The 25,779-nt window shown below is 39.3% G+C and overlaps 2 protein-coding genes across 7 annotated transcripts in view; one reads left to right on the top strand and one right to left on the bottom strand.

Moving 5' to 3' along the window:
* Nucleotides 1-486: 486 nt before the first annotated feature.
* On the bottom strand, nucleotides 487-15,271 carry DIS3L (DIS3 like exosome 3'-5' exoribonuclease). The gene is made up of 17 exons (XM_031587855.2): nucleotides 15,074-15,271; nucleotides 12,849-13,002; nucleotides 12,043-12,171; nucleotides 10,981-11,116; nucleotides 9,855-10,031; nucleotides 8,928-9,006; nucleotides 7,835-8,014; nucleotides 7,264-7,433; nucleotides 6,354-6,515; nucleotides 5,414-5,661; nucleotides 4,795-4,887; nucleotides 3,423-3,956; nucleotides 2,608-2,762; nucleotides 2,330-2,505; nucleotides 1,942-2,087; nucleotides 1,072-1,243; nucleotides 487-996 (listed from the first exon to the last, which is right to left on the bottom strand). Exons 1-17 carry the CDS (start codon nucleotides 15,201-15,203, stop codon nucleotides 676-678), a joined length of 3,162 nt encoding a protein of 1,053 aa, XP_031443715.2. The 5' UTR covers nucleotides 15,204-15,271; the 3' UTR covers nucleotides 487-675.
* Nucleotides 15,191-25,779, top strand: part of MEGF11 (multiple EGF like domains 11) — a 273,539-nt gene continuing 262,950 nt past the window's right edge. For 4 of the 6 annotated variants that reach the window (XR_016470490.1, XM_090149153.1, XM_090149155.1 and 1 more), the window contains exons 1-2: nucleotides 15,784-15,854; nucleotides 22,959-23,060. The gene's annotated coding sequence lies outside the window, so the exon portion shown is untranslated. Of the gene's footprint in view, nucleotides 15,271-15,781; nucleotides 15,855-22,958; nucleotides 23,061-25,779 lie in introns of those variants that run through there. The other 2 variants (XM_090149151.1, XM_090149152.1) reach the window with 2 other exon arrangements.

Below are 25,779 nucleotides of genomic sequence, written 5' to 3'. Positions count from 1 at the left end.
AGTCTCACTTTATCTGATCCTGTTTTCTGTCTTGAAGCTCTGTACTGTTACAGAACTGTTTTCTTCCCCTCTTATGCAATAGCTGCAGCAATTCAGTACAATCTTCTGCTCTGTGGAATGAACCTAGTCTCAAGGATGACAGCTGTGCTAGAGCCCTGAGAATGCCTTATCCAGTAGCATAGAGCAGACTTGCTCAACCCAAACTGAGGCCCAGTGTAGCACATAAAGAAGGTGAAAAGTTCATGTCAGCAGGTGTTATACAATGCCTGTTGTGCAGCTGGGGAATTGTGCTTAAGGGAGGTTCTGGATTAGTGTGACTGAATTCATTTAGTATGAATGTAGGTATGAGTTAAAACTCAGTATAATGGAAAAGAACTACCAGTTGTAGAAGTAAGATGGTAAAGTAATACTTCAGGTTTAAGAATGCAATATATGGAGAACAGGGGTAAGCAGGCTTTTTTTTTTTTTCACTTAATGGCAACCAAAAGGATTCACTACAAAGGCTTTAGTCTGGAAGGTAAGATTTATCATGTATAAAATCTTTGTTGCATATACTCATAATTGGATACAAAGAATTCTTATTTAAAATACACAATTTATCTCATTAAAATGACTTCATTTTTTAAATATACTTTTTAAAAGAAAAAATTGTACAAAGTAACTATAAGCAGAGCATCAACAACTACATGCATCAGCTGAAACATCCAATAGAGCCCAGTCTCTAATTTCCTCTAACAGCTGGTATAAACTTGCTCCCTTTGTCTGGCAGTACTCTTGATACTCCAAGCATTGTTCCTCAATTACTGCACTGCTTGCTTTTTCTTGGGCACTCAGTGCTTCTGCAGACTGACTGACTTCTCTGATTAAGTCAGCTTTCACCACACCAAAATTCTTCTTGGAAACTTCTGTGGCTGAAGTCTGGTATGGGGTGTTCTTGATTATTTCAAGCTTGATTGTGTCAGCATGGCAGTGGGAAGTCTGCACAAGTATTTTCACCTTAAAAGCAAATTAAAAATCATTTTATTTTTGACCATGCTATTTCCTTCTACTTTCTTCAAATTAATTACTCACTGTAATGTGATCAAAGAGGCTTAACGTAACCGATTCTCCAGTGGTTGTAGTGGAAGTAATTCTATTCTGAAACCGTTGAAGTGATCCAGGCTTCCACTCGCTTCTCTCACCTTGACAACAGAGGACTAAGCCTTCCTTGTTTTTCATGTAAGCAGCACCTTTGATTCCGTATCTACAAAAAAAGCAGATGTGCAGGCATGAAGGTAGAAATTCTTCAAAAACCTTCTCTGTTACCTTGCTAATTTGAGAACCAAAGGAACCCAGCTAGGATTATATGAAAGCAAAATTAAAAGGGCAAACACTGCAGCCTGATGATCCTGCTTCAGCAATGTTTCTGACAGTGCTCATAAACAACCTCACACTATATAAGAACAGGATGAGACAGCAAATGAGGTTTTTCAAAAGCAGCAAAGCAGAAATAGAAGTCAGTAACCTGCATCTTATGTGTTGGATGGAGCCTGGAATGCCCAGGTAATGGAAAAAAGGCAGAGTTGCACAAATGCTCAGAAGAGGTTCTCAGCCTGCATGCACCACATTCTGGAGTGAATGAAAGGAGTGCTGATGAATGCATGATCTTTTTACTTGAGAATTTAAAACTAAACTACGTTTCCTCCAGTCATTCTTCTGTCTCTGCAACCACTTGAGCAAAAAAAAAAAAGCCTTTTAACATTCTGAAATAAATATACCTTTTCTCCATAGCAGCTCCTTTTCAGAATTAAAACAGAAAAAACACTTTATTTATTATAATTTACAGAAAATCTAAAATGCAGCTATCAGTCAATGCTTCCTTTCTCAAGGACCAGAGGTGTCCTCACAGCATTCCCGAAGCAACTGAGCCCAAGCTCTAAGCAACTTATCTAATCAACTTACCTTGGCACAAAAACAAGCACACCATTTGTTCGAATTGAGTAGATAACTCCATCTGCTATGCAGCGCTCATCTGTGTCTGGGCTTTTATCTTTGAAGTACATGCATTGGAAGAGTTCAGTAGACTGTTTCTGAGCATGCTGGGCTGCCTGCAGGCACCCCCCACAAAAAGAGAAGACAGAAGGACAGGTAAGTATTCCAAGGACCCTGTATGGCTTTGATATTTATATATTTTTTCTATTACTTATTCCCCAACCCCCCCCCCCCCCAAAAAAAAAAATCATATCTGAAAGGAGTGCTGCAATGTCTTGTTACCCAGAAGTCACAGTAGAGTGGTATCCTTTTTCCCTGGGTAGCATGCAAACGCAGACACACACAGTGACCACCTTACCCTGTTCCTGTTATTAATGTGTTTGCACAATTCCTCAAGATCCTTGTTACTGAATAATTTATCCTTAACATCCTTAGTTTCCTTTAGAGTTGCTGCCATCAAGAGTCTGTGGACAACTATATCAGCGTATCTTCTAATAGGAGAAGTAAAATGAGTGTACTTATCTAAAGCAAGGCCTACAAATAAAAAAGGAAGCAATAATAAGCAATCAAAGCAATCTACTGCCTTCCCCTGGCAGTTCAGAAATAACGGGAATTTCATAACAAGTGACAGAATACCATAATGATGAAACTCTTCCTCTGAACAGGAGCCGGTTGAGAAGTACAGTGCATTTGACATTGCTTGAGTGGCCATAGATCGCAACAGTCTATTTACAATTGGATCCAACGGATCATCTGCTTTATCCAGGGACTCAGCCAGTGCTTTGTTAGACCTGTCAAAAAAGTGTTAATTCTGAATAAAACTATGTTTTTCTGATCAAAGTAATAGTCTATAGTTAAACTGGATCTTGGAGAACCAGAATCTAGAGTAAAACCCGTTTTTGTCTGCTACAAAACAGATGCTGAGCTGGTTATAAGTGTGTTCTGTACAGGAGAGCACAAATGCTGGAAAGGTGGCTTCCAAACAAGAGGCTCTGCTGACACACCTCATGCATTGATATCTCTGTATGATGAGGCTTACAACCTTCTCATAGTACAGAGTCATTATAAATTATTCTGTATCTTTTAAAATTATGTTGCACAGAATTAGCTTGATTTAAACCAAGACTTTTACACTACTATTACAGGAAATACAGCACAAACAATGCTATTACAGAGTTTAACTGCTACACAGGAACAGGGACACATTCTCCTTAGATATGTCTAAAAATTATTCAACTACTGCCATTTTCAGTCCAGCCAGTAGAAATACAGGTTTTGCCTCTTTAGAGTGTCATTTTACATAAAGGTTATGGTTAAAAAAAAAAATAAAGAATTATTAGTGTAGTCTATATTAACATTGATATTCAGAACAGTAATGGTTTGTAGTAATAACAGTCAAGTAGTTAATTGCTTAACTGATTGAAGTGCTTAAGACAAGCAGTAAAAGGTACCGTGTGTCTATTGAGAAACCTTTGGCACTGGCACATTCTTGAAGGTCAGTAAAAAATTCCTGTCGTGGTGGAGGATGTTGACGTAACAAAGCTTGATGAGGAAAGCTTTCTGAAATCTTTTTTGCCACCCAGTGGTTTGCAAGAATCATACATTCTGCTACAGTCTCATGTACTTCCAGTGGCTGCTTGGGGATGAGATCATGAATATTTTTTTTATCATCCAGTTGCACTCGGATTTCTACCCCTTCTAGTTCCAAAGCACCGCAGCTGTCCCGCTTAGCTCTCATGTGTCGTGCTATATCAGTGAGTTTGGATATTGCCCAAACCAGTTCAGACAATTTCTTCTCTCTTGTTCTTTCATCCAAGTCCTTCAGTTCCAGGATATCATCAACAACACTTGTGTCCCCATCTAATAACCCCTGTGCTACTTCGTAGACCAGCTTGTATGCAGATCGAATGATGCTTTTGTTGTAGCAGACTCTCAGTATCTCGAATGACTCTCTTTCTAGTTCCCACAAGACACTTACAGCATACCTTAAAAATAAAAATCACAATTCTTTAAACAGTTCTGGTTGACTTAACGTTTAACATACAGATTTCATTCTGCACTGATTTTCTTTCCGCATCTGTTTTAAAGCACCATTACACTGCAATAGTTCATTTCAGCTTTCTATGACTTCCTACTACTTGGATTACAAATAGTAACAAATAATTCAGAGCCCATGCATACCCAGTTACTCTGTACCAAGTGATGAAACATTTTTTATTTCTGCGCATCCACAAAGCATGCACAGTCCAACTATGGAACAAAATTCATAACTTTTTGTTTTTAGAGAAATCAGTTAATTGTACGGTGATAAAACTGACAGGGCCAGTTCAAAAGCATCAAAGAGTGGGGGCAGAGCTGCAGAAGAATAAGCATCCCCTTTGTTCTTAGCAGCACTGCTGAGTTAAGCCCTATAAAACTGAACAAGGAATGACAGCTGGATACTTAACGTTTCCTGTTAACTCTCACTGAGAAAGTCGTCAACATGAATAAGCATTCACCATAACTGCTGCTGTCTGAAGATCTCAGCAGGGCTAACAGGTAGGAAACCTTGTTTTTGTATCAGATTTATTCTGTTGGTAGCTAATTTCATCAAAAAATCAGCTGCATTGTCACAATCAAACAAATGGCATTTTGGCAAGCCAAAGGATTACAAAGTGTGCACCTCATCTAAATAATGTAGCATTGGAAGCTATTTTTACGTGTACATTATTCTTTCCGTTGAAGATTTGTAATGCAAAACATGCATATAATTAGTAAACAGATAATGGTAGCAATAACTAAATTGCAAAAATTTCTTTCCTCAGATATGTTGGAAAATCTTACCTATCGACTCCACTGAGAAGAGAGCATACGTCAGCACTCAGGACAGAGGGCAGCATGTCGTAACGACGATCTGCTAAATAGTAAGTTGTGGCCCTGAAGAATAAAGCACATGTACTGTTCTTCTCACACTGACTCACTGGTGTTTATCCCCCAGGCAATTTGCAGTGTAACCACAGTACCAGCAACACAAGGCGCATAGCATGATTTGTTTGTAAGGTTATTTGTACACAACAGACAGGTACAGGTACAGTACTGAAATCAAATTATTTAAATATTACTCAAGTCTAAGTTTGCTTTGCTCTGTATCTCCAACTTCCATTAACAAAAGAGCTCAGGCTGTACAAAATACACTCATTTAATGGTGATAGCAAACATCTCTCCTGGATATTAAGTTTACATTTCATTGTGCCTACAATGAACAATACATTTCATAATGTGATTCAGAAGTTTGAGCTCCAAACAGTAGTAATAACAGAAAAAAAGAGTATCTGGCCTATTAAAACACATGATAAAATATTGAAAGTAGGAACTTTTTCAGAAGAATTAATAGAACTTCTTAGCGTTTCCATGACCTCACTTCCAAGCTCCATGCATTTTGTACTTTTGGAAAATATATTACCTTGCTCTTGCCTCAACATCGGTGTAAGAATTTGCTGCCACAAAATAGGTAACATCTGCAATGTGGACACCTAGCTCTAGATTCCCATTAGGCAGAGTTCTAACGGACAGTGCATCATCCACATCTTCACAACCTTTTGGGTCAATGCTGAATATTAAGTGTGTATCTCTCAAGTTGAGACGTTTTTTTTCCTCCTCTGGATTTACTTTCCATGGATTCTTTGAAGTACTCACAGGCATTTCATTCATCTGTACAAAATATTATTAATGGACATACAGTTATATCTTTCCTAAAAAAAGAAGCCAACAGATTAGATTGAATTTCCTTTTCCTTTTCTAATCTATTAATAGTTTTGTGTTGGTAAGCTTTTTAATCCCTGACAAATTCCTCTTTCCTTGCATTTTCCAAGTCAGACTGGGAAACAAAGTCTGAAAGTACGCCACAACTGATACTACTGTAGGGATATTGTAGCTGTGGCAAACAAGCACTGTATGCTGTTTCTTACATTCTTTTATTTTTTTCTTCAATTAACTGTAGGTACAATCGAAACATTTCTGTGACAGCTGGCTGCTGCTCTGGTTGGAAACAAAAAGATTTAAGACAATGATTTCAACAAGTCTTGGCCTTTGGAATCAATAGTATAAACACATTTAAAGACAATCATATCTTAAAATTTGACATCAAATTAGAATTAAACATTTGTAATTCTGTCCTGGTCATGAACAGGTAGGTTATCTTAAAATCCCTCTTGATGTGAGAATTTATAGTATCTCTAAAACCAATGCCATCCAAATGTAATTCCAGAAAAATACTCTATAAATAGTTTCCATTTTTCAAAAATCCGGTGGCAATTAATGCACTCAGCTCCAGAGGGGTCCCTCTTGGAGCAACAAGAGCCTGCAGGTGAACAGAAAACAATGTTCTCATCACAAAGACTGACCTGAATTTCTGAGAAGGGAGCAACAGAAATGCTGTTCTCCACCAGAATAGCTGCTATTTCCCCTTCAAGATCTCCAATTCTTCCTAAAACTCTCACAAAGTGTCCATTTGGATATACAGAAGTTGATTCCCAAGAATCAATGCGCACAACAACTCTGTACTCCTGCAACAACACAATTCTTCTGTTAAAACAGCCATCTGCTCCTGACAAGCAATCAACATAAACACTTTTCAGAAGCAAACAGTGTAATCCAAAGAGACTGACAGCTCTAAACATCGTAATAGAAAAGAAAAATAAACTCACAATGAGAAGCTTAGATACTTAGATACTTAGAACTACATTTCTTTCCTGACTTACTGTCAATGTACAGAGAATCTCCACCTTCAGGTATATTTAAAAAAAAAAAAAAGGCAAAACCAAGTTGTAAATAAATATTTTTCACAATCAGAATTTACTTGTTAGCCTTTATCTGTGAAGTACTTAGCATTACAAAGTAAAGACAGCTAGGAATGAACAAAAAGCTAAGATTTCTCTTCTTTCTCCAGCTATGGCAGGTCAATTATTGCAATTTGTTACCAACTTACTGAAAAGCCCTTCGCTGTACTTTCACCAGAGTTATAGTCAGTGATCCAATAAAAGTGGGTTATCAATATGACCTCAGTTTATCAGAAAACAAAACACAACGACCCAGAGTACCTGGACTATGGCACACGTTCAGAACTCAAATACACTTTATTACCTGAAGGTGAGACAATTCTGTCAGGAACTGAACACACTTCTTTATGTTGAACTTGAACTGCTTTTACAAACTTAACTTTACTAATAGTTCTTTACCTATTGGAAAACATCATCAGAGCATATGACACCCACCATACAAATACAGAATAGAGAAATACTTATTTCAAATTACCTGTAGTGCTTCTGCTTGCTGGGTACTGATCCGGATTTTGGGAATTCTGTAGTCCCAAGGTGTTACAAGGATTTTCTGAGCATTTCTGCCTTGGGACTGGCTCTCTTCTCTAGAGGGGAAAGTGACCACATAATCCCTCCAGTTCTTTTGAATGATTCCAACAACTTTACCTTTTAATAAGGAATGTTTTCAAATAAGTTTCCATAGTACAGAATGTTAGACTGTAATAGGAGCTGGATACTTCTCCACTTACTTATTAAAAATCTTTATCATTAATTGCTATTTAAAATCAAGGAATCAAAAGGATGTTGTTATCTTTTATATAATCAACAGCAAGAGCAAGGACACAAATGCACACTTTGTAAATTGGTCTGTATCCAAATATAAGTTAATCTCTTGTAGAGCTGTGAAGAATTATAGCGTGTGTTTGGGTAGCAAAGTATTTGAGATTTAATCCTCTAGGCCAAGATCATCTTAGCTGGCAGCCTTCTCAGCTAGAGTCAGTCTCCTCATTCAAGAGATCTGAACCCCAAATGTCTTCTATAGCATTGAATAATTTGATCTACTTTACCTGTGGGCATGGGATCACCAGTGTTGTCTGCAGGTGTTTTATCCTCAGTCTCATTCTCACACAGGGCAACAGTCCTTCCTTTCCATTCATGGGAAGGGAGTAACTCCACTGCTACCACATCACCATGGATTGCGCGATTTCGAGCTCTGGCCCCGTAAATAAGGATGTCACTTTGAAGTTCTATATTGAAAATAAAAAATAAATTGAACTACTAATTCCTCCACCTCCCTTGGCAGCATTCTGCTGAAATAATATTTTACAGAAAAGTATATTTGCAGTATGACTTCTCTCCAAAGGCAGTACTGGCAAGTAATTAACACTGCAAGAAAATTAAAATTTTTCCCTCGTTTCTTAGAAGAAGAGATATTAAGTAATTCTCAATTCTCTCAACACAGCAGAGGCTAAGATGATTTCATTGTTCTTAGGCAGCAGGTTTAAAAACACACAGAAAGTTAAACCATCGATTCAACTGCTGCAGAATTCTGGGCAGGATTAAACAAGTTTTTACTAAAGGGTTTGTATATTGAATAGTGTAGGGTCTGTTGCAGGAACATTTGAAAGTACTTATTAGTGAAAATTGGGACAATATAGCTGTGCGAGGACAATGTGCTATTCTTTAAAAGGTATTTACTACTAACTCATATCAGAAAGACAACGCTGGTGATCTGATCCGAAAGGCATTTTTCCTGTATGTTCACCAGCTCCCAATCCTGCCAACACCTAAGCAAACGCTTATCTCAACAAATGAGTGTCATCTGAAGTTTGAGCAAAGCACAAAGATAATGATTTGCATCAGTATTCAACTTCAGAAAAGCTCTAGAGAAACCTGCTATCAAGACAAGAGTCCAAAACATGGCAGAAGTTACTAAGAATAGGGGATATACAGCATATTATTTCCTCAGAAGGCTCAGTCTCTGGATTAATTTCCATCCTCCCTTCTGGCTTGTGAAAAGAAAATACAAGCCTTATAGTATCTTAGCTTTCATCTTGTTTAATATCTGAACAGCTATATATGTATATATGGCTACAAGGATTCATGTGAAAAGTGCAGGCAATGTCAAGAAGTCACTGAATGCTTTCTTTGTCTTTTCACCTGTTTCTTTGCTGCCAAATCCCTGAAGTCGAACGAAAGCTTCCAGTTGTGCTCTGTGCTTATTGACATTCAGTGCACCCTAAAAGTAATAAATCAATAAAAAGAATGAAAGAGCCACACCTCTAGGTAGCCAACTTGAAATAAAACAAAAATGTGCTTACTTGTACTTTTGATTGCTATTTAGGTCATTTTGGACATAACTGTTTTCTCTACAGAGAAAGAACATATAACACAGACCTTTAAGTACTCACTTATAGGAAAGAAGCACAAATTCTTTAAAAAGCTCATTTTTAAGCTGGTGAAGAACCTTTTATTCAAAGCACAGGCAGTGTAAGATTACTTTTACTGACTGCTCTAATACTGGAGATTAAATATTAAGAAAGCAAGCTCTATTTTTTCATATTCTATTTTCTCCTTGCTCGCAAAGCTGTCAGGCAAAGAACAAATTACTACCTCTAATTCTTTAAATTGTTTTTTAAGAGACTGTTAGCCACAAACAATCCAAATAAAAGCCCTGAGCAGCCATAAAACTGTATATTAATTCCACTGACTGAGATATAGGCTGTGAGGAAATTCATTAAAAATGCTGCCCTTATATGGCACTATTTATATTTCAGAATTAGATATAGTTGCTTCATATCATACCTACTTTCTCAACTTACACAAATATAAAAAGTCAACCTAGAGGAAGATCCCCAATAACAAATTTTCCTTTTTGTTTCTCCATCTGCTCACAAGATGAAGAACAGGAAATATGTTGAGAATCCAAATCCCTCCCATCCTCTTACTCTTACCTTCCCAGAGTAACTTTATTTCCCTCTTCCCACTAATCCATGTTTCTCTATCTAATCAGTCTAAATCAGGCAACTAAAAGAACAAAGCACAGGACTGCACTGTTCTGTGTATGATCTCTAAGTAGCAATTTACCTGTATGTACCTCCCAGATTTGATCCCAGCCTCCAATACTTCCATGGGTAAGTGCTCAGGATATTCTTTTCCTTTGTTTTCTTGACTTTCAATCTCCCGTTCATGCCGAGCTTGAAGTATTGAGTCAAAGAGTTCATGGGCAGCCTTTAAATCAGGCCAAAAGTTATCCAAGTAGTTCTGTATGCACATATATGAACAAAAATGAAAGGATTTAGAGGTCACTGCTCTTTTAATAATAATTCATTTGGAACACATATAATGGACAAGGGCTGTCTCATGCTATACTCAAACAACATTTCCAAGTGGTAACTATGTGTCTGCTCTAGACACCACCAATTGTTCCAGATTCATCCTGATTCATTTGGTAAATAAAAGTAAAGGAGATGTGACTGTTAGGAGAGCATCCTAGACTTGAGATTCACAAACTTGTACTAGTGATACACCCCATCCAAGCTGCTTCTAGAATGCCACAGCAAAATCATCCAGCAGGCAACTTATTATATTTACACTTTCTGTATGACTCTCTATCTCACATTAGAACTAATTTCCATTGCCTCATAGAAATAAAACACACATGTAATCATTTCTATATAACTTTGAGGTAAACCTTGTTGGCTTTACTCAACATCCTATCACAGCTAAACATAAGCCTGCCATTCATGTGTTCTGCTGAATACAAGCAGTAACTAAATTAACAATAAATTACCTTCTCAAACATCAGCGTATCCTAAATTTGCCTATGCTGGCTATCATACACTGTCTGAACAATGCTGATGGACATTTAGGTTACTTCTGTTTAAGGACCGTTTGCACTGCAGATTCAGAGAGCTGGCTGGGATAACCAATTATTGGCTATCAGTGCCAAATTCTTACCAAAAAAAAAAAAAAAAAGAGTAAAACAATAAAAAGGGCTGTTGTTTTTCTTCTCATTTCTCCATTTTTCTCACTCACTATTTTTGATGACATTCCGATGACATCTTTGCTTTCTTTCATAAACATAATCATGAGGCAGCATTGTAGTACTATTACACATAACTCTAAAATTATTTGCACTACACACTGAGCTTTAAAGTACTTGTTTGGTCATTCTGATGAATCACAAAGGCAACTTTCAAAGGCATGTTACCTTAAAGGAAATCACAAACACTCCTTCCGTTTCATTTCCATACTGCTTGATAGCATCTTCATCTTCTGTTACCATAACAACTGGCATCTGACCCAAGCAATGATTATAATACCAAACTGCTGCATTATAAATACTCCTAGAAAAAAAAAACAAAGCTTGAAATGATTTCTGGAATATCTCATTTGCTATTTGCAAGACATTTGCAGACTTCATATAAATGAGACTTTGGTTTTCATACACTAAGCTACATAATCTTTACCTCTGAAAAAGAAACTGTGTGCCATGTATGAGCACTCAGAAGACACAGAAGAAGTGCTTATTTCTCAGCGTGTGTCCTAGCTGCAACATAATGTACTACTCCTGAGTGAAAGCTTGCAAAAATTTAGTAAGAACTGCCAGAAGTTCTGTGGGCTAAACAGGCTATAAAACATTATATCTAACAGTATTTGAAGTATGCTCAATCTATTTATTATGCTAAAGAAAACTTTCAAATGGCTGTCTGTACAGGAACTGTTGAGTCACAGCCTGAACCACTGATTGAACACCTGGGAAAGGATCCAGTGAGCCCTGGGAGCACAGGTGAAGGTAATTTGGCTGTGGGACAGAAAGGGGTGGAGCCTGGCTGCACCTCTCTTAGACCTCATTTAAGGACTAACTGCCACTAGGGAAGGATCTTTGGTTGGAGATCCCTCTTTTGTGGAGTTTTCCCTGCGAGCCTTCATCTGCAGAAACAGGTGAGCACTTTTTCTTTGTAATACCTTTCCATTGGTCCTAGTTCCTTTGTTATTACACTTCCTTTACTGCTATTCCACTGCCTTGATCTTTCTGATTGTTACACTGTCCAACTTGAAAATGATCCAAGAGTGTGTGTTTGTTCTCAGCATTATTACATTTTTGTTTATTTTCCTATTGGAACAATGTTAATCTCTCTTAATCACAAAAGGACAATCTAGACTTCCACAGTTATCATGAACTGTTCTAGGCCTATGCAGAGCAAAACAAACTCTTTAAATACAACATCATTATGTTATCCAGTGCAGTGCTATATAAGTTAAAGCAAACCTGGTCTGCCACTTCTCCATGCATTCTCCCTTCTCTCTTGGCTGGTAAGAATCCTGGTGGAACTCATTGGCAAACACTGTACAATCATGGCGAGTGTCCTTTACTAGATTTCGCAACTTGTTGTATTGTCTGGAAAACAGAAAAGAGTGCTTCCTTTTGATAATGCTAGCTTACTTTCATCTGGAAATACAGCTGGAAAACTCAAAGAGAACTATGGTCACACACAAAGAAATGCATTTATTAAATTCCACTGTTGATGATAAAGCCTAAAAAAGCAAGCTTTTCTAACTGTGAAAATGTGTAACACATTTGTTTCCTGATAAGCCCCCCTCAAACATTATAAGTGTGTGGTAACTTGTCTCTGAAGTGATAAAACAAGATGCTTTGGCAATACATAAGTTAATATTTAGTAAGTGCCATGTAATAGCACTGACTGGTCCTCAAAGATGAGCGCTCCATCTGTAATACAGCAGGAACAAAAAGGTGCACAAAATCTAGTTGTGGCATACAACACTGCTACTGCAAAGTCCTTTATTGCTGTCACAAGTTATCTGATTAATTAGTAATGTTACAGGTTTAATGATACCACTATCAAGCAGAAACCATTACAGGCATTGATGCCTATGGATCACCAAGGATCACCTTTCTCTCTGTAAAATTAAATTAGTACTTTTGAAAGACCTAAGAATAACTTAAGCACAGCATTTTTTTCTGATTTAGGGTAACTGTTTAAATATACATTGTACAAAGTCAGTAAGTTACTTTAATCTATAGTAAAAATAAACAAGTTGTTATAGGATAAGTACCTGCGACCTTTCTGATGTTGCACAGCTTGACATGCTGTTTGCATGAAAATAATACCTTTCAGCTCTGGAAACTCAAGAATCTCAAGGTAATCCTGAACGACCTTCCAGTCTGGGACAACGTAATGAGTCACATCGTCTGATAACAATTTGCCATCTAAAATACAATGTAGAGTTTAAAAATTTAAACTTTCAGATGCAATACCACCTTCTCGAAAATAAGTGTCAGGAAATTAGAGTTGCCTCTTCTCAAAAGCATACACATGCATTTCTCAGATGAACAAAGCTACAGTGACTACTGTAGTATAATTCTGCATCATAATCTCTACAGTTTGTGATAATGCCCTTTTGTTATCCACTAATGCCAAAATGTAGTGTGAATCCAACCCAAAGGTGTGAAAAACATCCAACTTCACTGTGAAAAAGATGCCACTTAAAGTGCATGCAACATTCCTTTTTTTTTTCCTCCTTCACATGAGGAGAGAGACCACAGAAAAGCTTTTCATGGAATCATTCAATAGGTGCAGTGCTTCCACAGATCTCTCTATTCAACACTATCCATTTAGAGTAGGCTCTTCTCCTACATCTTTACATATAAGAGTACAGATAAAAGGAGATGTTCTCAAAGAGAAAAGGTTCAAATCTGGACTATTATCATCAACAATATTCTCTAAAGAAACTCCATTCCTTATAAGCATGCCATCAAAGCATCACAATCAACCTACCACTGATTAAACCTTAAAATGTCTCCACAAATTCTTTAATTACTGAAGATTTGATGGGTTGGCATTAACTCTGCTGTATTCGCTGATTTATCCATTTTGGTATTATAAAAATGGTACTTCCCTAGTTACTATAGGCCAGGGATCTTGTATTTAATAAGATGACATAGATCTTGACATGTCAGGTTATTTTCATGTGTGGAACTGTCACAGGACCAAGTGTGAATCCAGCAGGCACAGTCCTGTGCACAGTGCCAAAGCTACACCTCTCACTGAAGGTATAGAACGGATGATGGCAGATTATACATAAAAAGCTAATGTTAATTCAGAAAAGCATTAAAAGTAAAATGGCACTCTAAGAGTTATATAATCTGCTCACATTAAGCTATCCTTGCCTAACCCATATGTTTAGAGCACAGTAACTTCTAGGTAGGCACAGGGTGCCATTAGAGGTATCTTGAGGTGTGAATTATGCAGAGGAGGAAAGTTTGCTGAGCATGGCATGCAGTCAGGAATGAAAACTAATGTTCACCTTACTTCTGAGTTACCTGAAATAAGTACACAGGGATATATTCTGGCACTCATCTGCAGTACAACTTACATCCAAGCCCAGAAGAAGGGAAGTTGGTCGTGGGCAGAGGGATGAGATTTTGGTCTGTAACTTATAGCCAAAAGCAGTACACATCTCTGTGGCACCCAGATCCACAAGGGAGCAGTGATTAGCTCACTCTGATATCCTAGCAGGCACTAAGCTGCTGTGCTGTCCTCTACCCTCACGTGCAACAGGGCACAGAGAACTGAAGTGACAACACTGGTGTCAGCTGCAGCCCAGAAAGAACTGAAATTCGGAACCTTTTATTTTAAGCCGATCTACGATGTGCTGAACAGCACCTCAGTACATAACAGCCACAGACGGCAAAGCCCTACGCTGGGATGGGAGGCAGAACAGCAGCACTGCGCCCCGTTATGGAACAGAAATACCTGCTGATACACAACAGCCGCCTCACGATGCCGGCTGGGCCCTGCTGTAAGCACTCAGCACAGCCACGGCCCGGGTTTCCTGCACGCTATCATCACCACCATACAGAAATTAACACGCTTTTAAACAACCTTCTGAGGAAACAAGGTGAGAGAGGCGCCTTTCCCGCTGCACTCCGGCCTCTCAGCGCCGCCCCTGAGCTGCTAACAGCTAAATCCTTTATCGACCAACACCTCCTTTCGGTTCCCTTTGTATTTTCCCCAACGCCCCGTACGATGTTGCCTCGAATCAGCACCACGCTGTACCGCTGCCGCCCGTCATCTCCCATTGCCTCCGCTGCGCAGCGCCCATCCCCCGCCCCGCTCCCGGCGGTTCTCTCAGGCCTCGCCGCCCGCCGGGATCCCCTCAGCCGAAGGATCGCACCCGACTTTGGCCCAACACCGAGCGGTGTTTATTTATACCCCAGCTCCTCCCTCACACAGCGGCCCGCGTCGCCCGGCCCGTCCCGTCCCCTCAGCCCCGCTCACCGCGCGGACAGCCGGCCCGGCACAGCGCGCTGCGGCACGGCACGTCGGTGCGGAGGTAATGCTCCCGAACCACGCGCACCGAGCGGCCCTGCTGGCTCCGCAGCTGCAGCACTTTCTCCGTGCGGAGCATTCGGACGGCGAACCGCCGAACGATCGGGCCGGAGATCCCGGGCCGCTGCGCGAGGGGCGGTGCGACGGTACGGGGCGGGGCCTGAGCCGAGGGGTGGGGAGAATGGTGGAGGGCGGGCAGGAGCGGTGCAGGCAGCGCTGAGCAAAGGGCGGGAGCGGGTGGAGGGCGGCGCTGGGGAAAGGCGCGAGCTGAGGGAAAGCGCGAGCTGAGAGCGGCGCTGAGGGAAAGGCGGGAACGGGCTGAGAGCAGCTCTGAGGAAAAGGCGGGAAAGGGCTGAGAGTAGCTCTGAGGGAAAGGCGGGAAAGGGCTGAGAGCAGCTCTGAGGGAAAGGCGGGCTGAGGGAGCGAGGCTGGCTGCAGCTGAGAGGAGGCTCTGAGAGACGCAGGAGCGAAATAAGGGGGAAGGAGCTGAAGAGAAGTTGGGAGAGAGCTGAAAGAAGCAGGGCCGAAGCCGAGGGCAAGCTGTGAGGGGCTGGTGCCGAGCGGGAGCTGAGGAGAAGGGTTTCCACAGCCCTGCGCTGAGCCGAAGGAGAGCCCCGGTTTGTGCTGCTCAGTGACGGGGGACGGGTTTCTTTTCAGTGGTGGAAAGTGGAGAGATTTAGGAGAGGTGGTGGAGAAAATGCTGGAGAAGTGTCTGGAGTGCCCGTGGAAGGTGAGGAAGAAGGGTCTGCTCTCTAAGAATGCAGTGCGTGAGGAGAGGCGATCGTAGCGAAGATAGATTGGGGGTTCTGTCGTTTCTCTGTAGGCAATTACAAAGGGCAGAAGCGTGTTTTGTATCGGAAGGCCGGACAAGGTCCGCAGAAGCAGCAGCGTAGCCCTGCATAACGGCACGCGCGCAGCTCCACGGCCGCTCCCCGCCCGGCACCGCCTCTCGCTGCGTCCGCTTTTATGGCGCCCCCTGCCGGCGCCCGCTGGGCGGTGAGGCGGAGCCGCGGCGCTGCTGCCGCTCGTGTTTGCAGAGGGGAGGCGGACGCGGTGAAAGATTAATTTTTCTCGAGCTCAAACAGAAAAGCGGAGGAAGGTTGTGGCACCCAACGCAGTGTTTGTGGGCCCGGTAAATAAGACTGTGGTGCTGCTGGTATGACACCGGGGGATGATTTTAACAATAAAAATACATTAATACTTTCTTAGGAATGCCTCTATCGTAACCTTGCTTGAAGATGGTGCAAATTCTCCTCTAGTTGTCCTTATGAGGAAAAAAGGCTGGGAAAAAGCCAAGGCAGCGTGTCGCTGCATGTCCCTGTTTATTCCACTTGCTTCTATTTCACATATCTTGTGAAACGTGTATCTCCAGTGACTAATATTTCTAAGTAACCAGTTGGTGCCAGTAAATGTAAGTACCATCTGTAAGGAACTGGTTTGTAGAAGCCAAGTTCTCAGCATGTGAGGAGGAGGAGGTGTTAAAACTTGGTGAGAGACGACTGAAGTGTGGTCTTGGTTAGTAGTCTAGATTATTTTAGATGTATTATGTAAGCAAGATGCGAGAGGAAAGGAGAAATGGAGACCAAAATGATGGAGCTCTTGTTCAGTAGGAACAAATATAGAATAACCAGTGGTGACAGGAAGGGGTTGAGAAAGAACATTTGGGAGAAAATATATAGAATTCAGTTTGAAATGCAGCGGCTGCTCCCTGCTGTGGCACAGTGAAGAGCACAGATCAGCATGCCTACACTGTGTCATTCTGTGACTGCAATAAAAGGAAAGTTAATTAATTGAAAGTGACTGAGATCGCTGCTCTAATTTGTTCTCTGTTTTACAGAAAAAAATGTAAGACCTTTGGAATAAGTTCATGTGCTGCTGATACTGCTGAGGAGCTGCGTGCTTATTTCTAATATCATAGTTAGACAGTTTTTAAAATTCTCAGTTTCCTGTCTTGGTGAGCAACCTCTTAGGCATCAAAGTCTGCATAAGGTTGACTCACTGAAGGTGTAGGACTGTTTGCACTCCATCTAACAATCGAGTTTGTCCTAGTGAGATCAGAGACAAACTTTTTGCTCATCTAGTAATTGCCTTTATACATGACAAAAAGTTTGCGCAGGGAGAAGCAAAACCAGCAGTATAACAGGAACATCATTGGTTGTTTTAAAGTAGAAGTTGCTGATGTGATCTAGGTATCTGAATTAGAAGATCTCAACAAATGGTGAAGAATGAAGGTGGAATGCAGCACAACTGCATGCCTTTGAAACATAGATCTCTTCATATGATTTTCCTTTCAGTGGTTGAGAAACATGACACGGCAGAACCGACTGAAAGAAACCAGTATAAATATTTCTTTCTTTTCATAAGGTATACCTTACTTCATACAGCGCTCCTTTGGAGAATGCCAGTAAGTCTTGGGAAAGCTTTTGTTTTATGAGTGAAAGAAGTCTCTTTAAAGTTCAATTACATGTTTGTTCTTACCTATGTTGGGAAGTGTGAGCCTCTGAGGAGGTTTCCCTCTGCTTGGAAAAACACATCAGGAGATGCAGTGCAGAATTTCAATGCAGTACCTTTAGATAGAAGTTGCTCAGTTTTCAGCGAAGCAGCATTTCAGATCAGTGGAAAATACCAGATTTTGGCTCAGGTTTCCCAAGATTGAAGTATGACTCATCTGACAAATAGCTGACAACAATATGACCTCAGAAACTAATTTTGAACACAGAAGTAAAGCAGAACATTATATGGGTTATTATTCATCTGTATGTGGAAATGGAGCGTGCACTAGGCAAGAACAAGTATTCAAATACAGGTGTGATGTGTTGATGACAGTGTAATGTAATGCCGTTTTGGCTGCTTACCAGTATTTGTCAGTTGGTGTCACACAGATAAACCTTTGATATACTTTACTTTTGCCCTGACAAAGCAATCGCTGGGTTTTCTTACAAAAGAACTCATTCCTCAGCTGCCTAAAACCTGTTGCAGTGTGATGCAGCTTCCCCTGCTTTTCTGTGTTATGAGCCGAGCTGCCAGGCAAGTTGGGCTACATCAGCCAAGTCTGTATTTATGTTTAAGTTGGTGACAGAACAATGTGTAAAAATGTATATAGCAAGTTATCTTTTGGTCATCTACTCTGACTGTTCTATGAGTAGGCAGCCCAAAGAAATAGTAAACCAACAAAATTGAGGTCGGAGTACTGAAGTCCAGGATTCACACAGTTCTGGAATCAACAGAACTCTTTTATATTTTCTTAAGGAAAGAATATTTTGATATGTTGTTTTCTTCTTCAAGAACTCCACCACTGGGGTCGAGGATGAAAGGTTTGATTGCCTTACAGCATATCTTTGAAGCTGGTTCTCCTATTCTTAAAGCAATTCGTATGAAGCTGAATAAATGACTGTCTTTTCTCTTAGAGATTCCTTCTCCTAGATTGCTGGTTCAGGAAGAGCCAAATAATGTAAAAATAATACCCAAATCTGGAAAGGTCTCGGGTTAACGTGCTGATCCTTGCACTTGTAAAATGTGAAATACAATCCTCAGCCAGCTGTGTGCTGGATGCCAGCACTGATTGCCTTGTTAAAGGTTAGTCTCCTTCGTACTCAGCTGCAGAGAAGTGCTGATAAGAGAAGCTGACAGTCCTTTTTTGAATGAAAGACCATGTAAAGCAAAGATCAGTATCCATGGCTCTTATATATATGACTGTAGTTCTGAGGAAAAATTCTTTACCTTCATTTGTTAGAAAACATATAAAAACTCCTTCCATTTGTTAGTAGAAGTGATATAATATGCATAAATGGCATAGATGAAGGCCCAGGAATGTTACTGCATTCAGTCAGTTGACACTGAATCTAGGCTTAATGGATGTAGCATACATTCTAGGTCAGCAGTGTGCAGCATTGGAAACGTCTTTCTGCTTAAAGGAGCTGTACTGAGTTTAATTGTATTTGTTGTTGGAAAAAATGGCTTTGTCTGTAGTCTGAATTTACTGATTTTCTTCTTGAGATATTTGAAAAACTGGAAAGCTTTCCCCCATCAAGTTTCTCTTCTTCTAATGGTGTTATGCTGTCACCCGATGACCTCTTTTGCTTTTTCTAAGTTATGGAAGTCAAACTCTTTGTTTTTCGTGTTTTACAGCTCTTTAATCTTTTATTATTTTATTTCTGTTGAGATTTATTGCTGTTGCTGAAAATCCCCACCGTGTTCTGTATACTAGAATTGGGTTTGGCATTGTGGCCTGAATCAAATACTATGCAACAATCATTTACTTGTTCTCCTGTACATCTTAGAATTAGACTAACTCACTTGGTGTTAGCACTGTCCTGAGGGAACTGATTGGGTTACTTGTCTATCCTTACCTTAAAGTATTTTTTTAAGAGCCAGTATTTCCTAGTCAGGCTCCTGCTATGTAAGCATGCTTTACATCTTTTGTTGCTGGAAGCCTAAAATATAACTTTGTCTGTATCTAAATACATGGCTTGCTGGGACTCAGCCTGTGAAATGGGCCAGGCCAGTGGTCTGGCCTCTGCCTGAGGTGCCATGTGAATAACAAAAATATGCAAAAGAAATCTCCATCATTACTCTAGTAGGAAATCTGAAAATAGTATTTAATTCTAAAATCTATTAGTTAAACTTTCTTGCTCAATTTAATATAGTCCATGCTGCTTTGCAACTTTCAAAAAAGCAGTGCTAACAAATTGCTGGCTTTTGGGAAGTGTGAAATTCTTGGCAGAATTCTTATTATAGTGGCAATATTGCTTTTATCCCAAATCCTGTACTCTCGTTGAAGAAAGATATCAAGACAGTTAAACAAGGTCTATTTTCTGTAATCCTGTGCCAACTAGCATTAATTATATCACCCTCCCTTAATTATTTTTGTTGAATCTCTTATAAATTGGACTTTATTTTATGTTGCCTGAGATTTCTCTTTGACTGACAAGCCTATAATTACCTGGATTATTTCATTTATCCTCTACAATTATTTTACATGTAATTACAAAGAACATAAGAACATGCTTATTTTCCTTCCTCTCTCTTTCTCCTTCTCCTCTCTTGTGATTTGCTTTTCTTGTGCATCAATTGTTAGGATTCAGATTTTCTCAGTGGATTTCTGTTATGATCCACCTTACATTTAAGTTTTCAATACCGGTTTTCACCACTGGGAGACACTATTAAACTGATTTGCAGTTGAAATGAAACTCACTGCCATTACCATGTCTAATGGGCTAAAATCAGCCTTTCTGCTACTGTGAACAAACTGTTTTGAGTTGCTTGTAACATAACTAGACAGATTTTTTCTCCAAAATAAACTGGAAACTGAGGCTGTTCTGAAATAAATTAAAAAACAACAGCAATGAAAAACCACCAGCAGCCAACTTGTCCTGCGGATCTCTTCAGTTGTGACAGGAGGATGGAACTACATGGTGTTTACAACTACCAGAATCATAAAAACAATTTGTCAGAATTCCTCACTTTTACTGTGGTGTATATTTGATTTTCCTCCCACCACCCTTTTCTTTTATGGATGCAGTTCAAAAATTTATTACATCACTGCACTGCAAAGCTGTATGTTGTTTCATTTCACTTTCTGTACCTTTAATTTGTTCATTCCACATATTTGCTGATGCAAGATTTTAAATATTAAAGGCAAGAAGCCTTTGTACTAGTACTATTTGAATGTTAAACTGTAGCTGATTAAGTTGCTTTCATTTATTTGTAGATTATGATCAACATTTGGTTGATTCTAATCTTTCTGTTTTCATAAAATATGTTTATATTTGTTGTGTTACAAGTTACTGAGATAAGTTAGATCAAAGAAGGAGTTCGCCAGATCAATCTTGGCATCAAAATGCATTTGAGTTGTTTGGAAGCTTTACACTGAAATGATGCGTGGTGCCTGAGGTGTCTCAGCCTCTGCAGCAACTCTACAAGTGGGTCAAAGGATGGTCTCAGGTAGGGATGGAAAGACCTGGCAGGTCACCTTTATCCACCCACTATCAAACTGGAATTTTTCCATCCAGTGTCTAGCTCAAGCTTGGGGTCAGTGCTGCAGGATATTAATGCTCTGAGGTTTATTTACTATGCTATAGAAAACAGAATTGTAAGGGTGGCTGTTTTTTTGCCCTGGCTTTCAAAATCAAGGAAATTTCTGGGTGATTAATTTCTTCATAGATTCCTACTGTGAGAAATTGAACGGGCTTTCATTTGACCTGTGGGGAAGTCTGCTGTTAAAATTTGCTGTACAAATGAAATATAAAAGCTTTTCCTTGAGATCTCCGAGGCATATGTTGAAATTAAAGGAAAATGCATCATACTGCATTTTTGGTGTTCAGCTGTGCACGTAAGGTGCTTTATATTTTACTCACCAAAAGCATAAAGATTTTTGTGTTGTTTTTTTTTAAATAGCCATAACTACTCGATGTGTTGGAATATCACAGTGCCTATCAAGCCTGGGCAGATAATAGTCTAAACTTCAAAAAAATATATTATTCTTTTCAAAAAAAGAAAAAAAAGTAGAATTCCAAAATGCATAGTTTTGTCATAATTATTATCAAGATCTAATTCTTAGCCAGAAAAGAATTCAAGTATGTCTTGTAGTGTATAATAATACTTTAAATTATGCTGCCTAGTTTTGTATGTAATATTATTCTGTTTCCTAACTGTATGAGTGTGAAAACTGACCAACAACAAATATCTTGAATTTAGTGTAAAATTCATAAAGTAACATGCATCTTGCTTACCATTTGAGGTTTTCATTTGGCAAATGTTCAAGCTTAAAATGTGTTTTTCATGATTATTACCTTATTAAAGCTCATTTGCTATTCATGGAAAGTGAGCACAAAAGGGATGTGAATAGTCAAAAGAAATCCATTTAAAAATTCAAATGAATATCCAAGGGAAATGGACTGCAGTATTTGCCCAACTCTACTGGGTATACACTGCTTGTGAATGTCTTATTAGCAGATGCCTTTGTCATTGTCCTTAAGGCTTTCATCACAAATGTTAGATAGTTCTGTTATGACTTCATATTGCAGTTATGCAAAATTCATTCTTCAAACTGCTAAAATGGTTCTCTTAGAGTGATGCTATGTGAGAGTGTTTGCTGTGTTTTTCAAATTCATTACAAAGACACAGATTGTTGAGATACTGGTTACCGAGTTTCAATGTGGTGTGAAAGAGTTGAAGAAATTCACATCATCATCCTTTACTAAAAGCTGAGAGGTTTCTTCCAGTGTCCTTCCTCATATCCTCAAACACTGCAATTATCCTTCTTATAACTACTGTTGTAGAAATACATAATGCTTAGCTGGTGATAGGAAGAGTCTGGATCATCAACTGTGAGAGAGTGATTATTTTCTGAATGTGTTGATTATTTTCTACTTACAATGAGCTCCTGCCTGCTTGCAGGCACCTACTTCTTTGCAATCTCTTACAGGACTGTGATATGTGTTTAAGCTGTGTCATCATTCCATTATTTCATGTTGGATTGTTGTGTGAGCATCTGCATAGTTTCTAGAGGTAGATAAATGAAAAATAATTTACAGCATCATTCAGCTCAAGGTTTTTGAGATGCATTTAGTCATGCAACTTAAGGTCAAAGGCTAGTGCTTTTCAGAAAAGTCTTGCTGCTTAGCCAAATTTATAACTGCTTGAACTGAGGCAAAGAAGTTCACATGATTTTTCAGGGGACATATGCCAACTGAGTAGCTCAGCTAGGATTTGAGCCAAAGATTCATTCTCTTACTTTATCATCTTTGGCTGTAAATAGCGGACTTTTTTCTGGTTTATGGAGATTTTAGGCAGGTAGCATTATGTCCCATAATATTTTTTCCTCTTTTTCTAGTCCTGATTCCACATGTATGTAATGTGTGCTGTTGAGGAGATGCAGAGCATGGCTGTCCCCAAGAGATGTCCCCACCTGTTGGATTCACAAGTGCAGCTACAGGTAAGAGAAAATTCCTCTGATGAAGTAAATGGAAGGCAAAGGAGCAAATCCAATTCTGTGGCAGAACGGTTCCAGTTCTGTGTTTAGAATCAGGTAACGTGAATACTCTTACGGGTGCAACAACTTACACCTTTAGAAGCATGTAAGAAGATGGATGGACAGTGCTGGATTATTTTGATCTATTATTTTTTGCTTAAAATTGAGTTCAGCATGCTATTTTCTAGCTTATCTCACTTTTTTTTTTTCTTCCTGTCCTTCTGTCTCTTCAGTTCCTTTTTGGAATTTAATATCTCTCCTCAGTGATTTCTGTTCCTTATCTTTTCTTGATCTATTTCTGCTTCTCTGTAAGATTCTGTCCCCTTACAGCTCCAACTAATGTCTCCCCATATGTCAAATTTAAAAACAAACAAACAAAAAAACCCAACCAACTAGAAGACGCAGGCTGTGAAAGGAACTGGAGAATGTTTATGTGATTGCAGCAGGCTGACCATTAAAATGACTATATTTCTACAGCATTTCTGATGCTGGGCTTGACAGTTTCATTTCTGAAACTATTTATACTCACAAAAGTCTGTAACAGCATTTTCATTATTTTCTTTTATGATATTTTGCCTATATTTTATCAGGCTAGATTCTTCTGTTCAGGCTTGATTTCAGACAATAGGAGTACAAAGTGGAAAAATCCTTTCTGAAAGCGACTGTAGCTTTTTATCTATTAAAGCATCTTTCTATGTCCCATCACATTTTTATCTCAGTCTACTTTTCAGCTTCTGTGTTTATTTGATCCAATGTGAAGACATGCAGGGGAGACTCAGATGAAAGTTTTGTTGGAGGAATATATATGCTCATAGCTGAGGAATCTTACCAAAACTGCCTTTCTAATTTTTCACCAAAGTTCTCTTGCTGCTCCAGACTCTGCTTCCATCTAAAAAGCAAAGGCTAACTATAAACTATTTTTGCATGCTGAAAACATGGAGTAGTTATTTTGCTAAACAATCATCAGTGAACGTCACAATAGGCAAGGATAGAGAAGAATTATCGATTTTATTTTCTTGCTTTTCAAAATACGATGCTGTCCAAACACCTCAGTATGCAATGTTCCATTTTTCTTTCTGTTTCTGAATTTCAACTTCATTGAAGGGAAAAAAAGGCACAGTTTGGGGTTTTGAAAATGAAACTACAACTAACATTAAATATGCTTAAACGATAACACTATTGAATTCTGCATAGAGATTGTGAAACCTCATGTACCAGAACTTTGGAAAAACAAGCTACTGGCTGCTGAGAGTGGTTCACATGTAACTTGCTCCCTGCTGCAGTGTTGCAATTGCAATCTGATCATTGATTGTCAGGCTTACAAGACTAGCAGACCATTATCATCTATTGGGATTTTCCTACAGACCACTAGGCCTCCTTAGGATCAGTGAGTGTTGAAAGCATAATAAGAAAAGGACAACTTTTCCATGATTTCACTGATTATAGCATAGTGATGTCTTTGTTTCTCTTCTTATACTTCTGTGATTCTGTACTGTTGACATAATTCCAGGGCAAATGTAGAATAAGTCTGTGACAATATATATAGTAGTAACAACTGTCTGAACTACAGCCCTTACTACAGTCTCATTTGCTTGTCTCAGTGAGTCTGCTTGCCCAGGAGGGTCAGCAGGTTGTTTGCTTCCTGTTGAGCTAATTGGCAGGGTAACAACCACTGCCGGCCAAGCAAATACCTTTGTTTAATCTGCTGTTTGTGGATAAAAACCACCAAGAGACAAAAGAGGCCCTTTTTTAACGAGCTAATTTAGAGTTGGATTAAGATGAGTTCTTCCTTAAATCCCAAAGTGTCACTGTTAGCTACTCTAGATGTGTACCAATAAGATAGACATGTACTTTAGATATGTACCCTCTGATCCCTCTCCTTACCTGACCATCTAGCAGTAGGAGAGTAGTACTGATTCAACTATAGCATGAAAAGTTTACCAGAACCAGGTGAGTTTTACATCCAAAGTTATATACTTACAGGCTGATGCCAATAGTAACAGCACGATTAAATAGAATATAGAACAGATGGGGAGCTTCCTGAATTAAGATGTGCAGGGATTGTTAGCTGATTGTTAGCACATAAACTTCCTGCTTCTATATAAAGGGCACAGGCAAGGCTCAAGGGACTCAGTGCAAAGATTTTTGTCCCCTCTGGGGACAGGGCATCCACAACCTCTCTGGGCAGCCTGTTTCAGCACCTCACCACTCACATAGCAAAGAACTTTTGATCAAGTCCTAAAGACTGAAACAAGATTTAAGATGTTCTGACTTTGAAACAAAGGCTCTGGTGCAATTACATTATTTCCGTTATTCTCATTTTAATTGATGTATGTTATTCATCATGATGATCAGAACATGCTTTACATCACTGTACCATTTCTGATTTGGTGATCATGATAAACTTAGTAACCTCTTTCAGTCTGTAAAGTTGCACGTTTCCTTCAGATCCTTCTTTTATCTTTTTTAGTGCTTTTTAAATTTTGAAGGACAAAATTTATTTGTTTTGGGCAGTCGGAGGCTGCTGGGAGGATGTTTAGTTGGTTTTTATTTTTTTTAAGTATTGGAGTTATTTTAGTACTTCATTTCTTTCAGAGATTTCTGTATTCTCCATTTGCATATAATGTGACTGTTGTGGCTATCTGTTTGGCATCCTTAGGATTTGCAGGTTTTAATTAGAGTG

The sequence above is a fragment of the Phasianus colchicus genome, chromosome 12 (assembly GCF_987193195.1).
Source record: "Phasianus colchicus chromosome 12, bPhaCol1.hap1.1, whole genome shotgun sequence".
NCBI classification, from domain to species: domain Eukaryota; kingdom Metazoa; phylum Chordata; class Aves; order Galliformes; family Phasianidae; genus Phasianus; species Phasianus colchicus.
This window is presented reverse-complemented; position numbering and strand designations above follow the sequence as displayed.

Coding starts and splice junctions, on each gene's coding strand:
- DIS3L (XM_031587855.2), bottom strand. CDS start 15,203: ATGCTCCGCACGGAGAAAGTGCTGCAGCTGCGGAGCCAGCAGGGCCGC. Junction 11,117..12,042: donor ATGGAGAAGTGGCAGACCAG/GTTTGCTTTAAC, acceptor TTTTTTTTCTAG/GAGTATTTATAATGCAGCAG. Junction 2,088..2,329: donor ACATTAATAACAGGAACAGG/GTAAGGTGGTCA, acceptor GGGTGCCTGCAG/GCAGCCCAGCATGCTCAGAA.